Source organism: Propithecus coquereli, unplaced genomic scaffold (assembly GCF_000956105.1).
Source record: "Propithecus coquereli isolate 6110/MARCELLA unplaced genomic scaffold, Pcoq_1.0 Scaffold34, whole genome shotgun sequence".
NCBI classification, from domain to species: Eukaryota; Metazoa; Chordata; class Mammalia; order Primates; family Indriidae; genus Propithecus; species Propithecus coquereli.
Window position 1 is genome coordinate 10,023,101 of NW_012149063.1, and position 10,226 is coordinate 10,033,326.

The following is a 10,226-nucleotide window of genomic DNA, read 5'->3' on the forward strand; positions in this document are numbered from 1 at the left end:
AAATATTTCTCCTTGCATATTTTTCTTCTCTATACCCCAGTGTGGGTTATACCAGTAGTTAGGGAAAGGAAAAGGGTAGGGTTGAATCTTCAGGCACCAATAACTTATGAACTCCATAACTGTGCTATTGAATACAGTCACCGTGAGCCACATGTGGCCATTTAAGTTTAATTAAAAATATAATTAAAAAATTTAGTTTCTCAGCCATCCTACCTACATTTCAAGTGCTCATAGTCACATGTGGCTAGTAGTGACTGTAATGGACAGTACAGATATAGAACATTTCCATCATCATGGAAAGTACTGTTCTATGAAATAACGCTGTATATTAATTATTAGCTAGGTATTTTCAGTTGGGGGGAGAAGGGGAAATAGTTCCTACGAGGACTGCGGCTACATTCTCTCCCCTCAAATTCAAATTTATAAGTCGCTTACAAATTATGAATAAGTCTCAGAGTCTTGTGTAGGATATGAACTCTCCCTTCATGGATTTTATGGTCTGTTGGGATAAACAGATACACGAAAACGAAAAGGTAATTATCAAATCAAGGTCGTACATGGTAAGTGAGAGAATAAATTCTCAGGGAAACAACAAGAGACACAGAGGATAGTATACCACTGATGTAGTATATTTAAGAGACAAAAGAGAAAGAGGCTAAAAATAATACTGAAGTTGATAGAACAAGGTGATGGTGGTGTCACTGGTGGACAACAGGGAAGCATAAAAGGGAGGGGTAGAACGAACTCAGTTTCTTCCCCATTCAAGGAAGCACAGGGAGAATCAAGGAATTATATCCTTGCAAAATCAGAAAATGATCTACTGTGTCAAAGGTTATAGGAATCTGAACTCAATAACTAATAAGTCTAAACCACTGTTGTTATTATTTTTCTCTGTAACCATTTCACCAGTGACACCTGAGATTGGATCCTAAAGATAAAGCAGGAGATAAAACATGAGAAAATGGAGATAATACCCAGATGAACTGAAGGGACAGCATGGAGGAGTATTCTTGGCTCATTAATTCTTGGATTGAGCCACTTCCATCTGTTCTAGAGATCATTTTATCAGGTCAGAGAATATGTGTGTGACTTTCTTCAGATGGTGCAATACAAAAACCAGTAGGATTATTTGTGTGACATTGGAAGACACAGTGGGTTTTGCAATTTTAAAATAAGAGATGACCCTTCTAATAGACAATGAAGTCAAGTAAAGGAAAGGGAGCTAGGATCTCTCTCTTCTGTTATCAAATGTGCAAGAGCATATAGCCACTTTTCTGGTCATCAGCTGAATCCTGAAAGTGCCAATCACGAACAGGTTCTGCTGTGTTATGAGGGTGTATAACAAAACAGGGCCAATGTATGCAAAAGTCAGAAACTATTAATAGCAGCTTGCAGGCTTTGATATTTAATTATATAAGAGCAACTGAAGATTCTCTTTCTTAGTTACAAATACCTAGGAAAGTGCTATACGTGTCTCATGTTCTTAATGTCCTTGTACCCCATGAATGAAGTCCTGATAGCTGTGGTAGCAATTTCTGAAATTCTTCCTAGAATTCAGTCTGTAAGAATTAGGACAGCAGTTTATACCTAAAGTGAAATTTGTTTTAGGAAGTTCAACTTTAGAATTTGAAACTCCAAGCCTATATAAGTAAGTTTTAACGCACGATGTTAATGTCCTCAAAACTCTAAAGGTGGAATAAAGACAATAACATGAAGTATACAGTATTTGAGATAACATATAGCTATTTCAGAAAAGCCTGTTGCTCTCCTTAAGCCTTTATCTGCAAAATAAGGATGATAAAATCTGTGTCACTGCTTCTGCAAAGATTGAGTAAAGAGATATATATAAAATTCTTAGATTATGGCTATTTTTATATCTAACAAATTCATAAGCATTTCCCATGTTTCCAAAGTTGTACTAAATTATTTTAATAGCTGCAAAAATACTTTATCATATTGATATAATTTATTTAACCACTTCTCTACTGCTAGACATTTGGATTGCTTTCAATGTGGCTTGGCATTTCTTTGTGTATGAATTTCAGAGGACATAAGACCTGTAAAAGGCCACATAATACATATTTTAGGCATTGTGGGACCACATAAGGTCCCTGATGCACATTCTTTTCTTTCTTCTTTTTTAAACAACACTTTTGAAGTATAAAAACTATCAGCTTGAGGGCTGTATAAAAACAGGCTGCAGCCTAGAGTTGGCCCTCCAACAGTAATTTGCCTAGCCCTTAACTGATAGTTTTAACTAGTCTGAGCCTCTTTGGAAGTTCACTGTGAAGGCATAATCTCAGTCTTAGAAATGGGCAAGACCCTAGACGTCAGCTGTCAATCTCTAGCTGTTCTTCAGATTCCTTTACCAATATTTTTCTTTTTGTTAGGAAGGCATAATGTGAAGGTAGTAACAAGATGGAGAATGACAATGGCCAGGGTACGTAGGAGTTTTTCAGCTAATTCTTAAGCGAGACACTGGCTGAAAACGGCTGTGGAGCGCTGTCCTATGGGATCCCTTAATTTCACCAAGTGCCATCCTCCAGAAATGAAGCCAATTTGTAAATAACTGACAAGTCTTAAGAACAGTCGTTGGGTAATTTCTATCTGTAGCAATAAAAAACTGCCTCCGTTAGGAAGGGCGTAGAATTCACTAATGACTGGAAAGAAAACTAAGTTGCAACTTAGCTTTAGCATTTATTAGCTGCATGCTCTTGGGCAAGTTAAATAACCTATTTTTCATCTGTAAAATGGAGAATACTTACTTGAGATTTAGCATTAAGCACAGTACCAGGCACAAAGATGAGAAAATGATAGAGCTATTTGCTCTAATGGTTAGAGACAATGAGGGCCAGTTTTGAGTTACTCTGGTGATTCTGTAGGAAGGGAGGGCAGAGGTGGAACACTAGGATCTCTTTCAGGAAAAGGACGGTGCTGGGTCGGTTTTCAGGTCCAGTAGAACCGCTCACTCCTGCTCCAAGGCATCTGCCCCCGAAAGCGCCTCCAGAGGCCCAGGCCACACCCAAGGACACCACCCAGGATTCTAGGACACCTCAGGGGCCCTTGTGGCCTGGCTCCTGGGCCAGCCAGCTCAGGGTGAGCAAACTCGAGGTCCGCTCAAACTCACCTGCTTGGCAGGTGCGCACAGCCCGAGGCCGGACCGGGGAGGGCGGGCGCGGTGGGCGGGGGCAGAGAATATGAAGCTCCTGGCGCATGGCACCCGCCGCCCAGTCGCCGCGGTGGCTGCCGGGATGCGCCGCAGCGAATGGTCGCGCCGGGCGCAGCTCTGAGTGACCTTTCACCCGCGCCCAGCGGTCCCGGGCGGTGGCACGAGGCGGAAGCCATGGCGGAGGCGGCGGCTGCAGCGGGCGGGACAGGCGCGGGCTCCGGCTCTGCAGCGGACCGGGACCGGGACCGGGACCCGGACCGCGCCGGGCGGAGGCTGCGGGTTCTCTCAGGCCATCTGCTGGGCCGGCCTCATGAGGCACTGAGTACCAATGAGTGCAAAGCGCGAAGAGTCGCGTCGGCGGCCACGGCAGCGCCCACGGCCACACCCGCCGCTCAGGAGTCGGGTACCATCCCCAAGAAGCGGTGAGTAGAGGTCTGTGGAAGGAGCTGGTGGCAAGGGAGCAGGCAAGGCCTGTGCTGCGGAAGGGCACAGGCGAGGTGGGAAAGGAGGAGACACGGGTGGGCAGAGGTATCTCGGTCCCTGAAAGTAGGGACCCACCTCTCTTTCAAGAGGGAGTGTTCGAGACCCTAAACACTCTCGGGAAGGGGGCAGGATGAGATGGTGCATTTTGGTCACTATTTGAGGGTAACAGATCTGAAGAACTCTCATTGGGAAAGGTTTTAAAGGGATTCTTTTTCTTGGGTTCTTAGTGCCAGGCATTCATTCTCTATCATGAATGAATATTTTGGGGGCTGAGAGCTTGGATGGGTAGCAGGGGTTCTGTTATGCTGCTCCGATGGGATTTAAGTGTGTACTAGATGATCACAGGGATCTCTCTCAATTCGTGAAAGCCTGGTGTGGGGGGAACTGATGGTCCCATGCAAATAGGTGCTGATTGGTTTCTGTGGGGTAGTTTCCGTTTGCGGCGTGGTCTTTGACTTGAGGGAGGAAACCACTGAGTAAGTAAGACGCAATAAGCTACAAACATTAGTTAGTGATATAGGGTATGGGTGGTATAGCTAGTGAGCTCTGTGTAACCAGAAGATAAAAGTCTGTGGGTGAGGGATGTAGGAGATCTTGACTTACCACCTTTTGAGGACATCTTAATCTCTGATGAAAGCTACTGGGAGAAGCTATTTTCGTAGATGTGGCTTTGTCAGCATGGATAAACTGAGAATGAAAAAAGATGTTGCTACCGTTTAATGTGTACTTACAGTGTGCCAGAGATTGTGCTAAATCCTTTATTTTTTACTCCTTCCCAAGCTATGGAGTAGGTTTAGTTTTCTCCCATTTACAGGTGAAGAAATTTTTAAAAAGGCGTCTGCTGCAGGCTTAGCAGGTGTGCTGTGTGCAGCAGGTTAGAATTTGAAAGCACTTCAAATTGACTTCAGGGCCAAGTTCTTAGGCTATACTGCTTCTGGTGAAGTAAGTCATTAATTCAACGTATGTGAGTTATTACTCTACAACATACACACTGTACTAGCAATACAGAGATTTAAAAACACAGTATTTACTCTTAGGGAACTAATAGCCTAGTAGGTAAAGTTATTGTATAGTGTGATAAGAAACTTAGCTAGTAACTGTAGCACATGGTCACTTCCCAGTTTTGGGTATGTGTTTGTTAGGGCAAAGGCTTCCCAGAATAAGGATTGTTTGAGTAAATATTGAAGTTTGTGTTGGTAATAGTCTGCCAAAGTGCTCTTGGCAGACAAACAGTATGTTCACAGATGAGGAAGTGAGAGACAGATTAGGAAATTGCTGGGAGTTAAATGTGGCAGAATAAGGTGAGAATGACTGGGGATCAAGGCTAGAGAGGTGAGTCTTGTTTGCAGGATTTTACGTGGGGCAAAACATAATTAGATTTACCTTTTAGAAAGGTCACACTGGGACCAAATTGAAGAAGGTTGAGCAGTTTAGCAATATAATGATTAGGAATGTAGATGTGGGTTTGAATTTCTACTACACAATTTCAGCTGTATGATCTTGGGCAAGTCACTTCTCTCAGAGTTTCAGTTCCCTCATTTATAAAAACGGGGACAATAATTTCTAATAATTATTGCAATAATAATTTGCAAACTTTACTTTGCAAAGTTGCTGTAAAAATTGAAAAATATAAAGTTAAATGGTCAATTGCTTAGTGCAATGCCTGTTACATAAACTCTAAACATAAGGTAGCTGCAATTTTCATTGTGTCTAAAGACAGACCAATTAGGAAACTGCTATCCCAATGAAAAATGCTGGGATTCTGAACTAAAGCATAATGTTGGGAGTAGGCAATCTATTTGAAAAAATATGAGAAGGTAAATTTTTCAGAACTTGGTTACTGAGTGGTTGGGGGCGCAAGAGGAATCAAGGATCACATCTTGTCCTCTGGCTTCACTTAATGTTATATTAGCTGTTGTTGGTTTTAGAACTTTTAACTTTTCTAAATGGCTTCATGTACATTTATATCTACTCATTTGTAAGCATTTGTGTGTGATTGTACATTTACATGCAGGTTCATACTCTTAGAACTAAGTAGGGAGGGCAGGTTTTCCATTTATGGTTGGGTTTAGTGGTCTTGGTCTACTGAATTCAGAGAAAACATAGTATGTTTGTAAGGCATACTGAGGTGATGGATGAGGCTTCCCATGGCTGAAGGTACCCTGTGTGGCTGTTGCAAGGACTGAAGCCATCAATAGTTCAGGCATGACTGCAACCTGTTTATGACAGAGGTTACAGCTGGTGGGAAGCTCTGGTCTTTGGCTCTGGCTTAGATGGCTAGTGGTATAATCTAGTCCTGTACAAGTACGTTGAAGTTTAATCAAAGTTTGAGGGAACACAAAAACTTTATTAGATGGCATATCAAAAGTTTCCTCAGAGAGTGATCTGCTTGATAGATTATTCATGGAGAATCCAGGTCTCTTTTCTACTTCCTGCTGCTTAGCTGGGCTTCAGGTTGCCAGCAACAGAACTAAGCCTAAAGGAAAGACAAATGATGGAGCAGGAAAGAACCAGAGTGGATGTCCAATAAAGTGTGAATATGACTGTATGTCAATTATTTTGGAATCATTTCGTGATTTGTGTATTACTCCTTTCCTTTTGTTACATTGGATGATGGCATTGGTTGTAATCATTTTATCTCATGGCTGGTTATACTTAAATTCATCATGGGCTTAAAGTAGTGACTTCTTGAAACTCCAAGTTTCATTCCTCTTATAGATTAGTCATGCATATGTTAATTTACTTAACATTTGTAGGGTGGTTGATTTATGACAGGTACTGTCCTAGGTACTGGAGGTAGGGATGAATAAATAGTCCTTGGCCCCAAAGAATTGACAATCTAGGAAGGGAGAGACACATTCCAGTACAGTTTGATTAGAGCCATTGTAGTTACGGGTACATATGTAGCACAGAGGAAAGAAAGAGTGATATACTCTATCTAGGGAGTCAGGGGAAACTTTCTGGAGAAGGTTTTGAAATGTGGATGATAGTTTGGCAGGTTGATTGGATGGTGAGAAGAGTTTATATTCCAAGCAAAAGGAATGGCATATGGCAAAGCAAGGAGGCATGAAAGTGCACATTGTATTTAGGTAACTCGACAATTCAGTTATTGGTAGAGATGGGAGTAAAGCGAAAAGAGGAGGGCAGTGGCAGGTCATGGAGGCCTTTGGCCTATGAATCATCAGTCCATTTATTTAGTCACTCATTCCCAAATGCAACATATAGCAGTGAACAACAACTCTGTTCTTATGGAACTTATATTCTAGCTGAAGCAGAGACACTGAGCAAACAATAATATTAGTATGTCAGGTGGTGATAAATGCAATAAAAAATGAAGCAGGCGATAGAGAACCCTTGAAGGAATTAAGCTGGGAAGAGACACAGTCAGATTGGGTTTGAGTCTGAGAGAAGTCTCTTCAGCTACAGTGTTAAGAATGGATTGCAGGCCAGGCGCAGTGGCTCATGCCTGTAATCCTTGCACCCTGGGAGGCTGAGGCGGGAGGATTACTTGAGCTCGGGAGTTCAAGACCAGCCCGAGCAAGAGTGAGACCCTGTCTCCACTAAAAATAGAAAAATTAGGCAGCCATTGTGGCACGCCCCTGTAGCCTTGGCTACTTGGGAGGCTGAGGCAGGAGGATCACTTGAGCTGAGAGTTTGAAAAGGTTGCGATGATGTCCCTGCACTCTGTCTGGGGAGACTGAGCGAGACTCTGTCTCAAAAAAAAGAAAATAAATAAAAGTGCTGACCATCCAAAACATGTTGTTTAATTGTCACATGGTCTTCTATGAGTTGGTTGCAGTTATTTCTGTACAGGAACATATATTCTCATTATCTGAAGTTTCTGAGCAGAGTTTTGAGGGTGTTGGTTTACTTTTGGACTCCTTTTTTCTTTGAGTGCATGGTATTCCATGTATGATTTCTTCTTACCCTTGCTTCTGAATGCAATTTTAGATTCTTAAAAATCATAGTACATGGCAATTATGTATGTGACATTTTTATGCCTTGGTTTTGGATTGTTTTTTTCACTTTAACATTACACTATTGTAATGTTATGAAAAAAACAAGGAAAAAAATCCCTAGCAGACTTTTGGTCTTTCACACTGCTAACCACTTTCCTAATTGTAACTTTGGCTCCAACCTCCTTGTGGTTTGCATTAGGTAGAACTGCTGTATGACAATTTTTACAGAGATTATAAACTCTTCTGGTTCAGGTCAGAAGAATATCTGGTTAAGAATGTCATTAATTAATTTACTTGCTTAGAATGTCATTTATGTATGCCATTAAAAAAATAATGTATTATTTAACATCTACCAGAAGTTTTAGTAGATATTTTCCAGAAGGAAAAAAGCTGAGTTAACCTCTTCTAAATGTTTTCCAGGAGGGCATCCTGAATCCTGTAGGAACTGATGTATTTCTGTAGCGAAGGTTATTTGCACAAGTGAACTGACTTAGGACTTCACATCTTTGGGCAAAATTAGAGCTTATTTTGGTAGTTATGTTGACTGAAATATTTAGCCTGCTTTGAGTTCCTAGTTAGGAATTCTAGTGATAGTAGTAATAGGAGTTTAAATTTGAGTAAGTCCTAACGTGTCAGGTACCATACTGTACTAAAGCTTATGTACGTTGTCTCATTTAATTCTCATAACAGCTCTGAAAACTAGGTGGTACTGTATAGTGTATATGTTACAGGTGAGGAAATAGAGGCTCAGAGAAGTTAATTTGTCTAAGGCCATATAACTATGAAATGAAGGAGATGGCATTTCAACCCTATTCTTCCTTCAGAGCCCATATTCCTTCCTCTCTGCTGAATTATCATACTTGATGTTGTTCCCTGGGGAAAAATTATCTACTTACTATTCATCGAGTTGCTGTCTTTTTCATGCCAAGTTTCAGAGTTTTGTGATTAAATAGATCATGATCAAATACTTTGTCATACAGTTAAGGCGTTAGTTTATGTTGTAGTTATTGAATAAATTATAAAACATATCCTGTCAAAATGAAATTCATAATTTAAGAAAATGTAATGGGTGGTTTAAAAAGTTAGAGTAGCTGCTTCCTTTTGTGAGTGAATTTTGCTATTTAACTTGTGAGAGAAGACAGTGTTGGGAATAAAAGGGAATAAAGAGGAGGAATGTGAAAGACCCAATATCAGAGGAGAAAGAAGAGGTCATGGAGGGTTTACTGTCTGGCTGTAAGCTAACTCTGTCTTTCGATAGTGAATGAATAAGAAACCCTGAAGACTTACTATCTGTGGTTATTTGGTATCATACTTTTATGAATGCATTTTAAGATGGACCAGACTTTCTCCAAATAGACTTCTTTATGTCAGAAAGTTACTGTAGAGCCATCTACTCTGTGGTCACTTAATAAAAATATCTGGACATAAATGAAGTGATCTGTTTTTAGGCTGCAGAGAAATGGAGTGCTGTTGCGGTCAGATGAGATACTTTATGGAACACTTTAAAAGCAAGTGCTAAGCAAATATTACTTCTTTTGATTTTATTTCCTTGTTATTGAGAAGATAATGTATGCTGTTAATCAGGTTAGTATGTTAATTTCAACCTTAAACTAAATCAGAGGATCTTGAGTAGATCTATCCTTTTGGCATAAAGAAGTATTTGCCCTCCCCCCATGAGTGCTCTATGTTGAGTTTTAGGGGTAATAGTTCATCATATCCCTGTCCCAACATTCAGACACAGGATACAGACAGACGGAGGTAAAAATGTCAGCTTTGTTACTGATAAAGCTGGTTGGAGATCATGGCTTAGATCTCAACTATATAATATTTACCCTGAATTAGATAGATTCTGTTACAGGCAGTACCACAGAAGGCCACCTCTGCAGAGCCAGCTCCAGTTAGCCTAACACATGCCACCAAAATACTAAAGAATAGCCACTCTGGTGGGTAGATTCTAAAGAGAAAAAGGGCTGACCCCAGGTGCTTGGTGCCTTCTCTCAGAATTCTCTCACCAGCTAAACCGCTCCTGAGAAAGAGCAGGTGTGTGAGGATTAGGGAGAGGCCAGAAGTCTGACTCTGATGAAGTTTTTCCCACATTGGAAACTGGAATGCAGAGAACGGAGGTAGTGCTGGAATGCTTTTGGAGCAACTAGGGGAAAGGACTGAAACTTGACATAGGTGAACAGTCTTCCATCTGCCTCTTTAGCATGTGTTATCTATCCCCATTGCCTACTGAATACATTACCCAATTTCCTTGGTAGGGCAGTTAAGGTCCTTCAGTAGGATCTGTCCTAATCAGCCTTTTAAGGCCTGTTTCTTATTTCCTTGATACCTACTATGTATGCAAGCTACACGTTGGAATTGTTGCTATTTCCGGATCATGCCCTTCCGTTCTATTTCTTTGATATGTTAGTTTCCCAAAGTGTAATGCATGTATTTAATAGCTTGATGGTTTTGAGATAATTTGGGAGTGGTACATGGATTAAAACCTTATTTGAATAGTTATAAAATACTGATATGCTTTTTTGTTAAATTTTATTGAACTATGACATAATTTGTTTCAAAAGCAAATAAATCATAAATTTACAATTTAATTTTTGCAGAGTGAACACATC

General features: G+C 40.7%; 1 protein-coding gene across 1 annotated transcript in view; it reads left to right on the top strand.

Annotated features, from left to right (window-relative positions):
* The first annotated feature begins 3,261 nt into the window (after positions 1-3,261).
* The window catches only part of AGPS (alkylglycerone phosphate synthase), a 139,450-nt gene continuing 132,485 nt past the window's right edge, over positions 3,262-10,226 (top strand). Inside the window, exon 1 of the mRNA XM_012650692.1 lies at positions 3,262-3,591. Within this exon, the coding sequence (XP_012506146.1) occupies positions 3,266-3,591 (326 nt within the window). The 5' untranslated portion in view covers positions 3,262-3,265. The remainder of the gene's footprint in view (positions 3,592-10,226) is intronic.